Raw genomic sequence first — 19,805 nt, 5'->3', positions numbered from 1 at the left:
CTGATGCCCTCTTCTCACTTCCGTGGGTACTGGATACACATGGTGTACAGACATACATGCAGGCAAAACACTCATATACATAAAAATATTTTTTTCAGTGCTACACCAGTGACTGTGATCGATGGTTTCCATACATTGTTATATGTTTCTGCTTCAGAGAAGAACAGAAAATGCTCGAGAAGGAAGACTGGGCATTAGACATAAGTACCATTTTGGTGTGTTCAAGTTATATCTCAAAAGCTACTAGGAACCTGTCCCTGCTTTCCTTCTCCCTCTCTTGGTAAGTGAGGTGGCTCCTTGAACTGAGTTATAGATAACCTGAGAAGACAAACCCGGGAGCCACTAGGGTTACATGAGGGTGTGGTATCTGCCCTTTCCTTCTAAACGTGATTTCTCATGAGATTTCTAGAAAACTACAGCTGCGAAGGAAAATGTCAGTTGTTAATGGTGCAGAAATTCTTTTTTTTTTTTTTTAAGATTTATTTATTGGGGGCTGGAGAGATGGCTCAGAGGTTAAGAGCACTGCCTGCTCTTCCAAAGGTCCTGAGTTCAATTCCCAGCAACCACATGGTGGCTCACAACCATCTGAAATGAGATCTGATGCCCTCTTCTGGCTGCAGACACACAGACAGAATATTGTATACGTAATAAATAAATAAATAAATAAAAAAGATTTATTTATTTATTAAGCATACAATGTACTGCTGGCAAGGAAGGCACCAGGTCTCATTAAAGATGGTTGTGAGCCACCATGTGGTTGCTGGGAATTGAACTCGGGACAGCAGCCAGTGCTCTTGCCCTCTGAGCCATCTCTCCAGCCCCGGCGCAGAAATTCTTGCTAGGCTGCAGACCAGAAGCGTCGCCTGTATTTTTGGGTGAGGTGCTCTTTTTTTTCTTTTCATGTTCGTAAGATTACCATGTCTTTCAGTTCCGTCTCAGAATCAGCAGTCATGGGAATCGAACTCTCGATCACCTATTTTCCTGGCTGCACCGTGAGGCGCACTCTTTCCTCGCCCTTAGTATCAAAGCCGGGATCCCGCCTCCCGGGCCCGCGGCGGGGCGGGGCGGGGCGGGGTTTGCTCTTCCCCGCTCCCGGCTCTACTCGAGGGAGGGCTCCTATTGGCTGTCGAGCGAGACGGAACCCGTGGATTGGCTGCGCGGCGACCGCCGGCTGACGTGGCGGGGCCGGGACCTTGCGGGCCTGCACGGCGGGTGCGGAAACGCCGCTGGAAGCGTGCGGGCGCGGATAGACATCATGCCGCTCGAACTGGAGCTGTGTCCCGGGCGTTGGGTGGGTGGGCAGCACCCTTGCTTCATCATCGCGGAAATCGGCCAGAACCACCAGGGCGACCTGGACATCGCCAAGCGCATGATCCGCACTGCCAAGGTAAGGGGCGGGGCTCGGGAGGGTCCGCGGTGGGTTAGCGGTGGAGTCCGTGAAGGTTAACGGAGGGCTTTGGGAGGAGATCCCACGGGGAGAGTTAACGGAGGGGCCTAGGAGAGTTCCCGGAGAGGCTCGGGAGAGCGCGGTCGCGAGAGCTTTCTGGTTCTGTGCCCCGTGTCTCACTTGCCTCGATTTCCCAGCTCGGTCTTCCAGGAGCTTTTACTCGCCCTCTCCGCCTCCCTGCCCACTCGACTCCTTTCTTCCCCCTTCCGGTTAGATCAGCCTGGCATCGTCCGTAGGGAGCCACCTGACCAGGATCTTAGGGATCCAGCTCCTTCCTGCTTGTCATATGCCACTTCGGCGATCCTCTCGTAACGTTGGTTTCCATGAACTATAGTCGTTGGAAGTTGGTGTGGCTTTTTCCCCCACCTGACAATCCCAGTGTTTGAACTGCTAACCGGTGAAAAGTGCAGGTCTCCGAAGGGCACCCCTGTGCACCTAAGCTGCCTGATCTGAAAGGCCGCCTTCGTGGGGTTGTGATGAGCCTCTCTTAAAGAAAGGCGTGAAAAGCACGGTCGTCGACTCAGCGCTCCTTAGGTGATCACTGCCACTGCTAAAATGCAGTGTGCACCCTCATAGTAAATCTCTTCCCGTTTCTCAGTCAGGATCACAGGGTGATTTCTCCAGCCCCCCCACCCGCAGCCCCCAGCCCTAGGACTCACACTGTTTAGTTTTAGACACAGGTCTCCAGTCATTGTTCTGTAAAGGGGGAAATTCCTGCTTTTATTTCAAAGGAACGGCCTGTTTTTCCAAGGTGTGACCTCTTTGTGTGATGAGGTTGTAAAGATGCCTAGAGATATAAAAACTGTGCAAACAGAGTTACAGTTTTTCTCTCACAGGTTCTCTTTAGTTCTGGAAGGCATGGGGGCCAGAGGACACAGCGGCAAGGCTGGTGCTGCCCTGTAGTGTGAGGGGCCTGGCCTAGAGTCAGGACGTCACTAGCTGAGTGGTCTTGAGCAGGTGACTTTCCTAGGCCTCAAACTTTTCTTACTTCTCTCCCTTTCTGCGGTGTTGCAGAGGAATTTCCTACAGTCCCTGCGTTTTGACTTCGCTGCCATTTGTAGCTGGAGGCACGTGCGTCAGTTTACTGCCTAGGGTTTGTAGTGGACGAGCTCACTTGCTCCCAGGATGCATCTCTTCGGCCCCGGTTTGTTTTGTCTAAATATAATGACGTCATATCATTGCCCCCCCCCATTCCTGCTCCAGGTCACTGTAAATGTCCTACTGTGTGTTGCAGGAGTGCGGGGCTGACTGCGCTAAATTTCAGAAGAGCGAGTTGGAGTTCAAGTTTAACCGGAAGGCCCTGGAGAGACCATATACTTCGAAGCATTCATGGGGGTCGACATATGGGGAGCATAAACGGCATCTAGAATTCAGCCACGCCCAGTACAGGGAGCTGCAGCGCTATGCGCAGGAGATTGGCATCTTCTTCACTGCCTCTGGCATGGACGAGGTAAGCGCTCAGCCTCTCTTGGGATGCAGGCAGCTATGGTGTAAAGTCGGCTCTAGCTCTGCTCACCTTAACTATGTCCGGCTAAGTGGGAGGCCGATGGGCCGGTGGCCCGGAGAAGGGGTTTTTATTGAGAGAAGAGTACCATGGTTTAAAAACTACCCCCACATCAGAGCAGCTGTGCTAGACCCCAACATCCTTCCCACCGTGGGACAGCTGAGCTGGGCAAGGCTTTCCCATTGGAGTGTGGTTGAGATTGGGAACCAGGGTGCCTCACCAGCCATCTCTGACTGGCTCCCTGGAGTGCAGCTGGCATCACCCACACGGAAGTGTCTCGGGCTGGCTGTGCTGACGTCCTAGAGCAGTCCAGCTGGTACTAGGCCTCAGGTCCATTTTGCACTATAATTTCTTTTCTTTATTTTTGAGTCAGGGTCTCTGTCTCTGTCTCTCTCTCTAACCCTGACTGTCCTGGAACTTACTCTGTAGAACAGACTGACTTTGAATTTAGGCCGGGATCTGTCTGCCTCTGCCTAGCGAGTGCTGGCATTAAAGGTGTGCGCCACCACTGCCAGGTGTAGCTTCTGTCCTTTGATGATCCTATGTTCTCTCTTTTCTGAATGTCAAAAACTTTAGTCTTAGAAACAAGGACAATGGTACAGAAAGTTTATGTCTTAGGGTTTCTGTTGCTGTGTAGAGACACCATGACCATGGCAACTCTTATTATAAAAGAAAACATTTAATTGGGGTTGGCTTACAGTTCAGAGGTTCAGTCCATTGTCATCATGGCGGGAAGCATGGTGACACACAGACAGTGCTGGAGAGGTAGCTGAGAGTTCTACAGAATCTATAGGCAGCAGGAAGAGACTGAGACACACCCCTCCAACAAGGCCACACCTCCTAATAATGCCACTCCCTATGAACCTATGAGGGACACTTTCTTCACCTCCTAATAATGCCACTCCCTATGAACCTAACAGGTCACACTTTCTTTCAAACCAGCACAATTTAGGAAGCAGGAACAATGCTGGACTGGTGATGGCACAGGCCTTCAATCCCTGCACTCCAGAGGCAGAGGCAGGCAGAGCTCTGTGAGTTCAAGGCTAGCCCGATATACAAAGCACAAAGTCCGTTCCAGGACAGCCAGAACTGTTAACACAAAGAAAGCCTATCTTGAAAAAAAACAAAAACAAAAAACAGGGAATAAGAGGGAGTGGCCTGTGGTTTCTATATGCTGTCTCTCTATGGGTTCCCTCTCTGACTCTTACAGTGCCTGTCACTGCTGGTCATATCTGGTTTTCTGTGTTCTTTTTCTAGTTCGTGTTAGAACATAGCTTTCCCTGTGTAAAGACCGTGACAGCAGTGCAATGTTTCTTTTGGAGGATTTACTAGAATGTTATATGTTGTTTTTGGTTCCTGAGACAGTGTCTCAGCATGTAGCCTTGGCTGGTCTACAACTCACTGTGTAGACCAGGCTGGCCTCATGATCCTCCAACTCCAGAATCCTGAGTTGAGTGCTGGGTTACAGACTTACTTTTAGTATTTTTATTATTTATTTATCTGTTTGTTTGTTTTGTTTTGTTTTTTCCCCTTTAGTTTCTCCAGACAAGGTTTCTCTGTGTAACAGCCCTGGAACTCTCTTCGTAGACCAGGCTGGACTCATACTCACAGAGACCGCCTGCTTCTGAGTACTGGGATTAAAGGTGTGTGCCACCACCTTCTGGCTATTACTTTTAGTTTTTTATACCGATAAATGATGCTGAACCAGGCTTGGTGGCACCCACTTTTAACTCTAGTATTTGGGAGATGGAGGTAAGAGAATTAGTTCAGGTCAGCCTCAGCTACAAAATAAGTTTGAGGCTGGCCTGGAATACACGAGACTGTCTCAAAATGAAACAGATGCCAAGGTGAGCATCTTTTCCGTCTGTTCTCAGTTGTTTCCTTAGGGTTGCTTTGTAGAAATGGGCTTTAGAGTGGGCTTTAGGGGTGTGCTTTTACTGCCCTTAGTTTCTCATCGCTTTAATTAGATTGTTGAAAGTGTGTGTGTGTGTGTGTGTGTGTGCATGCACGCACACTGATGAAGCTGACCTGGAACTTACAGAGAGCCTCCTGCCCCTGCCTCTACTTCCCCAGTACTGGAATTGAAGGTGTGCCCTATCACACCTTGTTCATAAAACACAGCCCTGTCTTTGTTAGTCTTCCAGACTTCAGAATATGTTTGTAATTGTAAACATTGATCCTTGTGAAAAGGAAGGAAACCCCACATGGTGGCTTGTGCCTTTCATTCCAGCACTGGTAGACAGGAAGATTGTTGTGAGTTCAAAACCAGCCTGTGTTGTATCGTGAGTTTCATACAGTCAGAGCTACAAAGTGAGATTCTGTCGCTTCTCTCCTTCCATCATGGAAAAAAAAACAAACAGGCAAGCAAAAATCCCAAAAAGCAATTGATGAAAAGTAAAAAGGCTAATAGTCCCAGCACTTGGTGGTGAGCCTGGGCAACAGAGTCTACAAGCCAGAAACAGTACTGATTTTCTCTACTGAAAACATGCCAGGGTTTCTCTGCTGCCAGTTTGGGAAGGAAGTTCCTCTGGGGTTTGTTTGCAGCTGGTGTCATGGCTGACTTGGTGGCACAGGTAGACAGGAGAAAGGGCAGGGAGAGGGAAATGGGCCCATAAAGCCTTTACAAAAAGTAAATTTACAAAGATCTTTCTTTGCCAAGCTAGCATTTCCTGCCCAGCCTCCTCAGAGCAGCCTGGTTGAGTTCTGTCTGTCCTTCCGGGTCTCCCACCTCCATTTCTGCAGCAGGTGGCTCCCAGGGTTCTCCTTCCTGACTGCGTTATAACAGCTAGCATTTCCTGAGCGCCTCCTCTCTGCTGTGCCTGCTGTTCTTGGGCGTGCTGTGTGCTCGGGGAAGGGTAAGGGGTGGCGGAATTGTAGGGGGACTGCAGAAGTTTGCAGGACACCCCGCAGGAGGGTGTGCCGAGGAGGCGGACTTCAGCCAAAGAAAGCTTAGGGGCAAGGCAGCTGCAGATAGAAGCAATGAGCTGGGGGTAAGGGGTGGGGAAGTGGGGGGCACTGCTCAGTGATGGTTGCCACAGAGTCACCCCCCCCCCACTCCTGCCCCTGCACTCTGTCCTCTCCACCTTCTTCCCCTGGCTGCCTGGTGCCTGGTGCCTATGACAGGGCTGGCCTGTCCTTTTTGGTTCTGTGCTCTGTCTTTTTGGTTCCTCTCATCTTAAGTGGAGCAAGAGAGTCTATTCTGGAACCATTCTGAGTAACCAGGGCCTGAGAACACAGATTTAGGTTACCCCAAATTCCATGTCCCAACATGGAAGCAGTTTCACAGGGTTTTTATAGTTTTACAGAATAAAGAGAGTCATAAATCTAAGCAGTTTCAAATATGTTGGTGAGTAGACCAGAGAGGTGGATATAATGAGATGGGGCAGCCATTCTATCTGCCCAAGGTACTCTCTGATGACAGACAGTTTGCTCTTGGATTGGCGGAAGCTAGTGTTCTGCTAAGTTAATTGCTTCTTTTTTAAAAAGTTTATTTATTTATTATGTATACAGTGTTCTGCCTGCATGTATGCCTGTAGACCAGAAGGGGGCACCAGATGTCATTACAGATGGTTGTGAGCCACCATGTGGTTGCTGGGAATTGAAGTCACAACCTCTGGAAGAGCAGCCAGTGCTCTTAACCACTGAACCACCTCTCCAGCCCTAAGCTAATAGCAAAAGGTATTTATTTACTCACTTTTTATTTAGTTTTGGTTTTTCCCTTGCTGTCCTGGAACTTGCTCTGTGGACCAGGCTTGTATCACACTCTGCCTCCTGAGTGCTGGGACTAAAGGCCTGTGCTACCACTTTCTGACTGAGGTTTTTATTTATGACCATGAGGTGTTAGTTCAGGTATACAGCGGGCAAGGCATGGCTGTTTCAGAAGGCTAAAACTAGTCCAGGATAAAGTAATTGGTGTCTGAACCTAAAAATTCCAGTCTGTCCACAGCACTGACATTCTGATTGGTTCATCATTCTCTGCAGACACAGAAACTCTTGCCAGGGTTTTTGGTTGTTTTGTTGTTCATAGCCAGACCCTTTTTTGTCAGCTCCCCAGTGGTCGCCCACCCCTGCCCTCCAGTTCATCATCATGGGCTTTGTTTCTCTCCTGCATGATCGCAGCCAAAGGGACTTCAGAAAGTCCCAGTTCCCCAGTGTGGCTGAGCGTGCTTGTGATCCCAGCACTCAAAGCAGGGATAGGAGGAAGGCAATTTTGAGGCTATCCTGGGCTACATAAGGTGACATTGTTTCCAAAATGAGAAGCCCAGGTCTTCTCTCTCTGTTACCCTTCCTTGGACCAGTAGTTTCTCTTTCTCTTCGTATATACACAGAAAGGTTCTGTGAGCACCTGTTGTCTGTCTGTATTTTATTTGTGTATTTATTTTTGAGACAGGGTCTCTATAGCACTGGTTGTCCTGGAAATAATTGTAGACCAGGAACTCACAGAGATCCTCCTGCCTCTGCCTTCTGAGTACTGGGGTCAACAGTGTGCACCGCCAGGCCCACTGTCTGCTCTTACTAAAGTCTAAACAGTTCTGAGTCAGTCAACCAGGCATGGTGGTGCTTGCTTGTAATCTTAGTCCTCGAGAGACTGAGGCAGGAGAATCAAGAGTTGGAGGCCAGTGCAGTTTATATAGCAAGATCAGGGCCAGCCTAGAATAATACAAAAAGCAAAGAAACACATCCTAAGTCAAATCAGCTCGGAAGACCTAAGTTTGAGATCAGACAGGTTTATCTCTGGGACCCTCCCTCCTGGGAGCCATAGGTGGACAGTTTAGCTCCAGCCGCCTGGGGGTGGCCTATTCCATGCTCTGAACCTCAGGCATCTGAGGTCCTATGTATTGATTGAATTACTTTAAGGCAAACTGAGAAGAGGAAGTGGTAGGGCTGTTTGACTTGTGCCAGGGATAGGGCTTCACAGCAGTAAGGCAGGCTTTGGGAAAGAAAGCCACTGTGCTGTGACCGAAGGGGGTGGCATGTTTGCACCCTTGTAGGGTGATGAACCAAGGTGGCAATTTTCAAAACAGTCACTAGGTGGCACTGGTCCCCAGGTGGACTGCAAAATGAGTCACTCTCTTCCTTAGGAGGAACTCCCCTCCCCCCCCATTAAAAAATAACTTGACGATGATAGAATTCCATGCAAATTTCACAATTCTTATAGATAAATCTTTGAATTGTTTTTATTTCGTCTTCTTTCTTCACTAGGCATCCTTAGCTCTCACTGCTTGGTTCCTCTCCTGAGGCCACACTTGGCCTGGGACAGAGATTGCTCCAGTTGCCCCTCTGGGCAAGGATGCAGTGTCTTCTTTCTGTCCTTTGACCTCTGAGGACCAGTCACTTTATCTCTGCCTGGTTTCTGGGTCATGCCCTTTTGCCTCTGTTCACAAGTTCGTTGGGGAGGAAGAGTCTGGCCAGAGGCAGTGTGTCCCGTGCAGATGCTCGCAGCCATTGATGGTCAGCTCGTGAAGAGCAAGTCCTGGGTGTGCACTGGACACATGGGTGGACATGCGGTGACGTGTTCTCTAGTCTCCCGCACTGGGTTCCTCTGTCACCCGTCCTGTACCACAGGGCAGTGTTTCTGAACAACGCTGAAAGGCACTCACTCGGATTACTTTGTAGATGGCGGTTGAGTTTCTGCATGAACTGAATGTCCCGTTTTTCAAAGTTGGATCTGGCGACACTAACAATTTTCCTTATCTGGAGAAGACAGCCAAGAAAGGTAAGTGTGGTTTTTTTCCCTTAAAACCAGAGTCCAAGCTTTGTGTTTCTGCCCCCTAGTGGCCACTCACTGTAATAGCATTCATGGAGACTCATCTAGGTTTTTTTTTTTTTAACTATTTATTTACTATGTATACAATATTCTGTCTGTGTGTATGCATGCGGGCCCGAAGAGGGCACCAGACCTCATTACAGATGGTTGTAAGCCATCGTGTGGTTGCTGGGAATTGAACTCAGGACCTTTGGAAGAGCAGACAATGCTCTTAACCTCTGAGCCATCTCTCCAGCCCCGACTCATCTGGTTTTATTTTTTATTTTGGTTTGGTTTTTATTTTTTAATTTTTTTTTTTTTGCTTTTTCGAGACAGGGTTTCTCTGTGGTTTTGGAGCCTGTCCTGGAACTAGCTCTTGTAGACCAGGCTGGTCTCGAACTCACAGAGATCCGCCTGCCTCTGCCTCCCAAGTGCTGGGATTAAAGGCGTGTGCCACCACCGCCTGGCTTTGGTTTGGTTTTTAGATAGTCTCACTATTCCTGGCTGGCATGGAACTCACTCTGTAGCTCAGACTGGCTTCAAACCCCTAGAGATCCTCCTGCCTCTGCCTCCCAGGTGCTGGGGTTAAAGGTGTGCACCACCACACCCAGCTTAGGAGACACATTCTAGAAACCTCCTACCTGTTTGTTCTGGGGCAGTGCTAGGGACTATGTACCTGATGTGAGTATCCCACCACTAAGCCACACCCCCAGGCCCTGTAGGAATCTCCCCGGGTGTCTCCACATTACACTTGGTAAATTGATTTGCCAGTGTGAATGATCTCAGTTGACCCACCTTACAGACCAGGTCATGCTCCCGGGAGATTCTGCACTTGTCTCCTAGGCAAGGTATCAGAAGCCCTAAGGGCAGGACTCTATGCAGGACAGCATCCCAAGCTGGCAGCTCTCGGCCTCTTGGCTGTGCTCATGCACTGGGAAGTCTTCCACAGCGCTGGCTGTGTATCCCTTAACCAAATGCTTATGAGCAGGAGTGTTCCTGAATTTGGAGTCTTTTGAGTTTGGGGGTTTTAGACTAAGATTGTTGACTGAGGTTCCTGTCCCACCTGGTCCCGCATTCATTCAGTCCTAAATAAACACAGAGGCCTACATTAATTATAAATGGATTGGCCTATTAGCTCAGGCTTCTTATTAACTCTTTTTTTTTTTTTTTTTTTTTCGAGACAGGGTTTCTCTGTAGCTTTGGAGCCTGGCCTGGAACTAGCTCTTGTAGACCAGGCTGGCCTCGAACTCCCAGAGATCCGCCTGCCTCTGCCTCCCGAGTGCTGGGATTAAAGGCATGCGCCACCACTGCCCGGCTCTTATTAACTCTTGTAACTTATATTAGCCCATAATTCTTGTCTGTGTTAGCCACGTGGCTTGGTACCTTTTTTGGTGAGGCAGTCACATCTTGGTTGTTCTGTGTCTGGGTGACGACTGCAGACTGACTCTTTCCTCTTCCCAGAATCCTCTTGTTCTCATTGCCCCTCCTCTACTTCCTACCTGGCTACTGGCCAATCAGCATTTTATTAAACAAGTACAAGAAACAAATCTTTACAGGGTAAAACCATTGTCCCACAGCATAAGATGAAGCCTGTTCTGTATTGCACAGCCTCTTTTTTTTTTTTTAAATATTTATTTACTTTGTATACAATATTCTGCCTGCATGTATGTCTGTAGGCCAGAAGAGGGCACCAGACCTCATTACAGATGGTTGTGAGCCACCATGTGGTTGCTGGGAATTGAACTCATGACCTTTGGAAGAGCAGGCAATGCTCTTAACCACTGAGCCATCTCTCCAGCCCCTGCACAGCCTCTTGATCTGTAGAGATGCCTCTCTTCCCCTCAAGGTCCTGAGATCCCTCGGCATGCTTCCCTTTGCTGAAGCATGATCCTGAGGAAGTGTGTTTCCCTATTGGTTGCTGTGAGATGTCTTAGGAGATGTGGGTGGGGGAGATTCTGAGCCCTGTGAAGAAGGTGCTGGTTCTTCAGGTCGTCCTATGGTGATCTCCAGTGGGATGCAGTCGATGGACACCATGAAGCAAGTCTACCAGATCGTGAAGCCCCTCAACCCCAACTTCTGCTTCCTCCAGTGCACCAGCGCGTACCCACTGCAGCCAGAGGATGCCAACCTGCGCGTCATCTCGGTGAGCAGGAAGTTCATTCATTTGCGGTGCTGGAGACTGATCTAGGGCCATGGGCATGCCAACCAAGTGTTCTCCCACTGAACTATAGGTAGCCCTAGCCCTGTTGTTATAACCAAAATTGTAACCAACCATGGCACACTTTGTAGATGTACAGATCCTATCTTAGTGTGACAGAACCAGATTAGACCTAGGCAGCCAAGGAAGTATGGCATTCCAAAGCGGGAAGCTGTAAATGAAAGCGTATTAACACCAATCTTAGTTTCTTCCCTGTGTGTATGTGTGTGTATGTATGTAGTTATGCCTCATACGTCATGATTTGTCTTCATATACTTTTTTTTTTGGTAAGGTCTAACTGTGTAGAATTGTCTGGTCTGTAACTCACTCTGCAGACCAGGCTGGCCTCAAACTCAAAGAGATCTGCCTGCCTCTGCCTCCCAAATGCTGGGATTAAAGGCCTCCATAGATGAATATAGTTAACGACTTAGTGTCTTTGACTCCAGGTGCTCTCCCTGGTTTTCCCTCACCGGAAGTCCTATCATATCCGCTCTCTGGACATGGCTACACGGCGAGAGTGGCCCACCCAGTCCCAGCAGAATTCCCTGGCCTAGAAGCCTGTACTCTCTCTCTTTTTCTCTTTGGGGGAGGGTTGGTTTTTTTGAGACAGGGTTTCTCTGTGCAGCCCTGGTTGTCCTGGAACTCACTCTGTAGATGAGGCTGGCCTTGAACTCATTGCCTACCTCTGCCTCCAGAGTGCTGAGACTAAAGGTGTGTGCCACCATTGCCTAGCTGCAGCCTATGCTCTTATCACACTTCTGTAGGCTAGATCTCAAGGCTTTCGCCATTCAGCATTCCTCATCTGCTACTGCCCTCCACCGCATCTCCTACTGGGCTTCAGCTTTCTGGCCACCGTCACTGACAGCACTCACTCATCTGAGAAGGGCTTTACCGTTGCAAGGAGAGGGCCTGCTTGTTCATCTTGGCCACCTGGCTAGCTTACACCTGAAATAACCACACAGAAACTGTATTAATTAAATCACTGCTTGGCCCATTAGCTCTAGCTTCTTATTGGCTAACTCTCATATCTTGATTTAACCCATTTCTATCTTTGTATATCACCATGTGGCAGTGGCTTACCAGCAAGATTCTAACCAGTATCCGTCTCAGGCAGAGGATCCATGGCGTCTCTCCCTGACTGCCTCCTTTTTCCCAGCATGACATTTAGTCGCCCACCCCCACCCCCACCTCCTACCTAAGTTCTGCCCTATCAACCGGCCCAAAGCAGTTTCTTTTATTAACCAATGAAAGTAACACAAAGACAGAAGGACCTCCTACACCACTTTGCTGCATCAGGTGGATTATAGATGACATTAATTATTCAGTATTCCCATCAATGGAATGTTTGGGGCCTGGGCTGTGTGTATACTTAATATTTTTAAAAAATTTTTATTATGTGTACAGTGTTCTGCCTGTATGTATGCCTGTATACCAGAAGAAGACATAAGATCTCATTATAGATGGCTGTGAGCCACCATGCAGGTGCTGAGAATTGAACTCAGGACCTCTGGAAAAACAGCCAGTGCCCTTAACTTCTGACCCATCTCTCCAGCCCTAATTGATATTTTTGTGTGTAACATAGTTGATTTCACACTTGTGACAAGTGCTTTTGGGGTGATCTCAGGCATTCCATTTCAGTTAGGTTGTTATTCTTGGTCTGCACAGGATCAAACAGTCATACAAGGTGTTGGTTGATTAGAATGTTTTGAATTTACTATGTGTATGAGTATGCATGTGTGTGTACACACCATGGCAAGTGTATGGCACTCAGAAGACAGTCTGTGGGGGCTGTACTCTCCTTTCATTTGGTGGTTTCCAGGGATCAAACTCATGCCATCAGGCTCGATGACAGGCACTTGCCTTCACCCTCTGAGCCCACAGAAGACATTCTCAATGGCAGCAGTAACTTTCACAGTATGGCGGGTGTCTTAGTTAGGGTTTCTATTGCTGTAAGTAACTCAGGGAGGAAAGAGGTTTTTTTTTTCCACTCACAGTTCCTTATTACAGTTCATCATCAGGAATCTGGAGGCTGGAACTGATGCAGAGGCCACGAAGCGGTGCTGCTTACTGACTTGCTCCACATAGCTTATTCAGCCTGCGTTCTTATAGAACCCAGGACCACCAGCCCATAGTTGGTACCACCCACAGTGGGTTGGGCCCGCCCTCATTGATCACTAAGTAAAAATATACCTTACAGGCAGCTCTTATGGAGATATTTTCTCAATCGAGGCTCCCTCCTCTCTGATGACTCTAGCCTGTGTCAGTTTACATAAAACCAGTCAGTACAGCGGGTGCCCTCCCTGTTCCCAGCAACCCTCAGTGGGCACTTTTATCCTTGTAAGGGAGAGGCTCAGAGTGCCTGCCTTACTGTCTCAGCCCTGGCTGCTCTGCTTGGGAGCGGCTGAAGTGGGGTGCTGTTCTGATCTCCCTGACGAGAAGCCCAGAAGGGTAAGCGTGCCCCTCTTCTATTTTACAGGAGTACCAGAAGCTCTTTCCCGACATTCCCATAGGGTATTCCGGACATGAGACAGGCATCGCCATATCCGTGGCTGCAGTGGCTCTGGGGGCCAAGGTGTTGGAACGCCACATAACTTTGGACAAAACTTGGAAGGGGAGTGACCACTCGGCCTCGTTGGAGCCTGGAGAGCTGGCAGAGCTGGTGCGGTCCGTGCGCCTGGTGGAGCGGGCATTGGGCTCCCCAGTCAAGCAGCTGCTGCCCTGTGAGGTGGCCTGCAACGAGAAGGTGGGTGCTGCCTGTCCCTGCCTCGCCTGCTGTCCTGGGGCAGGTGTGGCACATGTGACCAGGAGCTGGGCTTCTGACCTGTCTGAGCCTGACAGAGCAGGTGCAGGAACGTCACACCGACCCTTCTGGGCGCCATTAGGCTATGGGAGCAGCGGGGTGATGCGTCACATGAGAGCAGGTCAGGCTTTTTAGCTACCCATGGTCACATTAGCCTTTCCACTAAGCCTCTGAAGCCTGCGGCCTCAGGGCTCTGAACCCTAGGAGATACAGAGTGAAGTCCTACGATGGCCAAGTCTGGTCACTTGGAGTAGGCATACCGAGGCACTGGGAAGAGAGCCAGGGCAGTCCTTAGTACAAAGGGGCACTGGGTGGGTGGGGCTGGTGGGCACTGACAGTGAGGCTGAGGCATGCCTCCCAGCCTCCTAGAAGCCTCAGCCTGGACCTCTCTGTTCTTGTGAGTTTAGAGGCAGGAGTCCCAGGAGTTCTGGGTGCAAGACTCCTTACCTGTAGTCGTGTGGGTCAGGCCAGACCCGGGGTATACATGAGAAGCATTGTCTTTTGTTCTGCTGGAGACTACCTGCTGACCCGACCCCCACAATTCTGGGTCACATGGACTGGGGAGTTAGCAGTTAAAGAACATAATTGTCCTGCAGATGAAATGGAGAGAGTCGTGCAGGAGCCTAGAGTGAAAGTTACGCAGTCGGGCGTGGAGCACTCAAAGCGGAGGGTGAAAGGCAGCCAGGGCCACTATGTGACAATAAGCAGCTGACACAGCTTCTCCTGGTGCTAAGTTCCAAGCAGAACTCGGAGGCTCTTATGTAAGCTGTGGAGGACGGCGAATGCTGCTTCCAAGTATGTACAGGGAGGCGGGGATGCTGGCTGTGAACCATCCCTTGGTCTCCACATCTGCCTGTCCTGTCTGCCCCCTTTCTGGGTACCCCTTGTCATCTGAATAAGTCACCCTCATTGCTCGTGAGCCCTCCATCACCCTATTTTATAGAACAAAGTGGCAAAACAGGTTTGTATACACACTGGACCAGAACTAGGAGTTTCCTTTTTGGGGGTTCTCATCTTGGTTATTGGCAGCTTGACCAAGTTGCCCGCCTTCTTTTGAACTCAGTTTTCCATAAGATGTTGATGACACAGGGACAGAAGTAATCACGGCTGTCACATGTTGGGAGCACACTCTGTTAGCACTCTGATAAGGTGCCAGCCCCTTTAGCGGGGAAGCCAAACACAGCACCCAGGCCAACAGGTACTGAACCTGGATCGATCTGGCTACACAGCCTGAGCCCTTTTCTTTGTGCTGTGTGACTGGAAAAGCCTCTCCTCCTAGTCTGCGATGTCACCTAACATGGGCTGTGTCTCTGCTTCTGTGAGGTGCTGCTCTGGGCATTGTGGTGAGGAAGTCCCGGCTGTGACGTCACAGGGACGTGGAGTGTGCAGGAGTTACTTCTAAGATCTGACGCTGGTCTTCTGTGTCCACAGCTGGGCAAGTCTGTGGTGGCCAAAGTGAAAATCCCAGAAGGCACCATCCTGACCCTGGACATGCTCACCGTGAAGGTGGGAGAGCCCAAAGGCTATCCTCCTGAAGACATCTTCAGCCTCGTGGGCAGAAAGGTGCTGGTCACTGTGGAAGAAGATGACACAATCATGGAAGACTCTGTGGAAAATCACAGCAAGAAAATCAAGTCTTAAAATAAAGTGCCTCTCTCTGGCTTCTCAGCCACCATGCTACTACTGTCCAGTGTGTTGGGTATACCTGTCACAGCAGCCACCTGTGTCCAGCCCATTGGAAAGGAAGGACCAATGAGGCCTTTCTACTCTGAGGTGTCCAGCCAGAGAAGGCAGCCCTGAGCAAACGTAGCTCCTTTAGGGTTTCTGTGAGGCTGTTTTCGTCTTAACCCTTCATGTTCCCACCCTACATAGCAACTCCAGGAACCTCACAGACAGCTGGGTTCCTCAGAGTACCAAATAGTGGTCGCTTACATTAGACTCTCCCGAGGCCTTGTGGGCAGAGGCAAGCGCTCCTGTCTCTGAGTGAAGGTTGGTAGGAAGAGAGCAGTCGATTTTCCCTTTGGCAAACCCTCAGGGCAGCCTTACTCAGAGGGTAGTGCACGCTACACCATGGTACACTTGGTCCATGAGGTGACCCTTAGAAAGGGGATGTGAGCAGGGAGGAACAGTCTGGGTAAGGGGTAGTGGTGTGGGGCGTGGAGCTGGCATGCCGTAAGTGTGAGGGGGGTGCAGAAATCATCTCTGCCATAATCCCCAGTGTCTTGTCACAGATGACAGATGACAACTCAGGCACAAAGCCTCCACTGTTCGACTTCTTTAAGCTGGGTGAACTTTTTATAGAGGTTCATTGTCACGTTGCACTTTGTTCTTTGCTGAATCAGAGCTGGAATTAATTTGTTCTTTTCAAGTGTCTTCTCGTCTACATTTTATTTTTAAAAAATTTACTTGTTTGTTTTTTATTTTTCTGAGACAAGATCTCACTCTATATCCCTGCCTGACCCAGCACTTGCTTTGTAGACCAGACTGGACTCGAACTCCAAGATCCGCCTGCCTCTGCCTCCCGAGGGCTGAGATTAAAGGTGTGCGCCATCACACTTGGCCCGCATTTATTTTTTATATGTGTGTGTGTATGAATTACAAAGAATGGTTTGTGGGAGTCAGGTCTCCCCTCTACCATATTGGTCCCAAGGATCAAACTGAGGCCATCAGGCCTGGCAGCAGTCTCCCTTACCAGCTGACCTGTATCGCTGGCCCGTTGGCCACCCCCTCCCATTTTGTGTGTTTGCAGAGGTCAGTGTCCTGCTTTATCTCTGTCAACTTTATCCAGGGCAGCATTAGCTGTGTAAGTACCTAGTAGGCTCCAAAAATCTGTCTCTGCCAGGCATGGCATTTTGCTTGGGTGTTGAGATCCGAACTCAGGCCCCAGTGTTTAAGCAGCAAGGGCCCTTCTCTATTGAGCCATCTTAAGCCCTTTTCAAGCCCTTTCTCTCTTTTTAAAGGGTTGTCTTTATTCTCTGTGTATGTATATGTGTACAATACCAATGGAAGTCAGAAGAAGGCATCAGATTCCCTTACTGGAATTAGTTATGAGCCTCTACATACGTGATGAGAACTGAACCCAGGATTTCTCTGCAAGAGCAGCAACTGCCCTTAACCGCTGAGATCTCTTCAGCCGCTTCTTTTCAAGGTGGTGGTGGTGTTGTGTGTGTGTGTGTTTTGGTGTTTTTAGACAGGGTTCCTCTGTATAGCTTTGGCTGTCCTGGAACTCACTGTGTACGGGGCTGGCTTCAAACTCAGAGATCCACCTGCCTCTGCTTCCTGAGTGCTGGGATTAAAGATGTTATGTGTGTGTGCATTGGCACGTATGTCTGTGTGAGGGTCTTGGATTCCCTGGAATTGGAGTTACAGACAGTTGTGAGATGCCATGTGGCTGCTAGGAATTGAACCCGGGTCCTCAGAAAGAGCAATGAATTCTTTTAACCTCTGAGTCATCTCTCTAGTGTTGAAAACTAGCTTCCACAAAACTTGACCGTTCCGGGGTAGGAGCCTGAGGATTAGAATCATTAGGCAAAAGGAACAGAGATGTAGGAGAAATAGGAGAAACAGGACAGCATTGGGAGGGACATTCAGCAAATACTGAATCCGCCTCATTTATTTTTCCATACGTTTATATACTTCACTACAAAAGGAGGGGGGGAACAGACATCATTAGCACGACACAAGGAACAGACTTGAGTTCTCCGACCTTTGGTCCAGGGGGAGCAGATCCACTTCAACACTCAAAATACTAATTAACCACACCCTAGGCCAGAATCTCGTGTGTAGCCACACCTGTTAACATCAAGAGAGCAAAAATAAGCTCGAACTCTGACCTTCAGACAAGGTGGAATGGGCTCACATCTGTGTGCCCCAACACTCCAGTTCCCTTTGCAAGTTCTTAATTTTTGTGTTCATACTTAGCCTTATTTTGTTAAGGTGTGTGTGCGTGTACTTGCACATGCGCAGCTGCCTACAGAAGCCAGGGGTGTCAGATCCCAGAGTCAGGGGTATTTGACCTTATTGTTAGGGTGTGTGTGCCTGCCTACAGAGGACAAGGGTGTCAGATCCCCTGGAGCTGGAGTTATAAGCAGTTGTGAGCTGCCTGATATGGGTGCTGGGTCCCAAACTTAGATCCTCTGCAAGAGCAGTTTGAGCTCATAACCTCTGAGCCATCACCTCTCCATGCCCAATCTAACCCTTATTTGCTGCATCAATACTATTGGAAAGTGTATGTTCAAGTCTTTTCTCAGTGCATAGTTAGCCCTGAAAGGCTAATATGTGAATTAGGACTCCCTTTCTCGGAACCTGGACTAACTTCTGGGGTGCTCTGGTTGGTAGCCGGCCTGGGATCTAAGCACATTCCCAGCCCGCTCACAGTTGGAAGACATACCTAAGTGCTTGCAGGTGTGCTGTGGACAGGATCCACTGAGCTGACCTTCACTGGAAAGGGCGGGTGGGGGGAGGGCACTGACCTGGGAAAGCCTCCCAGAAGTTACAGCCAGTTTAAGCCTTGTACACAGAGCAATGACTGAGATGAACCGTGTAAGCTTGGGAAATCCCCAGTGTCGGGAAGTGATTTGAGAGGGGCAGCCCGTGGGGAAGGGGAGTTTAGCCTTCCAGGTTCTCCAGAGAGGGGTAAAACAAGGATTTTTTTTTTTTTTACATTTATTCCATGTGTATGGCTGTGCCTGCATGTATGTCTGCACCACATGTGTGTCTGGTGCCAACAGGAGCCAGAGGAGTGTTCAGTCTCATGAAATCGGCACAGTTGTGAGCTACCATGCGATTGGTGGAAACTGAACTCGGGCCCTCTCCAAGAGCAGCCAGTTCCCTTAAGCTCTGAGACATCGTTCTGGCCTCTGCGTTTGTGTGTGTGTGTGTGTGTGTGTGTGTGTGTATGGCTGGGTGTGCACTCTGTGTAGCAGTCAGAGGACAAGTTTTAGGAGCTGGTCTCTCTTTCCACCACGTGTGCCCTCCCCAGGGTTGAATTCGGATGCCAGGGTGGAAGGCAAGCACCTTGACCTGCTGAATCATCTCACCAGCCTCCCCCCTCCTCATCCCACCTAGAAAACTTCTGATCAGAACATGATGGACTCTGGCCTGGGCCCTCCTCAGTCACTCCCTGTCATAAACTCGGTGCTGTCTTGTGTGAACTTTCTCTCACAACACCAAATGCTTCTATCCACTAGCAACACTTGTATGGAGTTACCAGAGGTCAGTGTCACTGACAAAGTAGAATTTGGGGCAGAAGAGATGTAGGCAAAAGAGCCCCTGAATTCCCTTGTAGAATGAGCTGCGGGCAGCATTCCCGCCCGGCTCCTGCACGGATAGCTTTACACCCAAAATAACAACACGGAAACTGTATTCCTTTAAACACTGCCTAGTCCATTAGCTCTAGCCTCTTACTGGCTAACTCTCACATCTTGACTAACCCATTTCTAATAATCTGTGTGGCTTACCGGGAAGGATTCTAGCCTACGTCCATCTTGGGCGAGAGCTTCATTGCGTCCGTCCTGGAGAGGAGAGGAATGGCGACTGAGCTCACTTCCCTTCTTCCCAGCATTCTGTTCTGTCTACTCCACCCACCCAAGGGGTAGCCTATCAAATGGGCCAAGGCAGTTTCTTTATTAACCAATGAAATCAACAGATTGACATATGACCTTCCTACATCATTCCCTAAAGGCTAGAGACCACCCAAGGCTTCTGTGGTGCTAAAGGGTGGCCACAAACAAGTTTTGCAGTACTGCTGTGGCTGGAGACAGCCGAGAGTTGTGTTTAGGGGCCATTGGGATGGCTCAGAGGTTGATGGTTGTCATCATCCTGATACCCTGAGTTCAATCCTCAGAACCACACGGTGGAAGGAAACCCTTTTCCACCAGTTATCCCCTGACATCCACATGTGTACCAGGCCCCTCTGCCCCCTCAAACTGAATGTTAAAAAGAACTTGGTTATCCTCATGAATGGTGAGCTCCCCATCACTGGGTGAATAGAAAACTATGAAGGGATGGCAGGTACATGAGGTGATAGCCAGGCCTCTATGATAGGTACTTGACTCCCAATAAAGAACAGTTATACGGGAGAGCATTCGTATTTTATTATACAATGCATAT

At 49.3% G+C, this 19,805-nt stretch overlaps 1 protein-coding gene across 1 annotated transcript; it reads left to right on the top strand.

Annotated features, from left to right (window-relative positions):
* Positions 1-1,196: 1,196 nt before the first annotated feature.
* Positions 1,197-16,222, top strand: Nans (N-acetylneuraminate synthase). Its single transcript, XM_057790672.1, has 6 exons — positions 1,197-1,387; positions 2,682-2,897; positions 8,568-8,667; positions 10,686-10,840; positions 13,371-13,637; positions 15,126-16,222. Exons 1-6 carry the CDS (start codon positions 1,256-1,258, stop codon positions 15,333-15,335), a joined length of 1,080 nt encoding a protein of 359 aa, XP_057646655.1. The 5' UTR covers positions 1,197-1,255; the 3' UTR covers positions 15,336-16,222.
* The last annotated feature ends 3,583 nt before the right edge of the window (positions 16,223-19,805 follow it).

Source organism: Chionomys nivalis, chromosome 16 (assembly GCF_950005125.1).
Source record: "Chionomys nivalis chromosome 16, mChiNiv1.1, whole genome shotgun sequence".
NCBI lineage: Eukaryota > Metazoa > Chordata > Mammalia > Rodentia > Cricetidae > Chionomys > Chionomys nivalis.
This window is presented reverse-complemented; position numbering and strand designations above follow the sequence as displayed.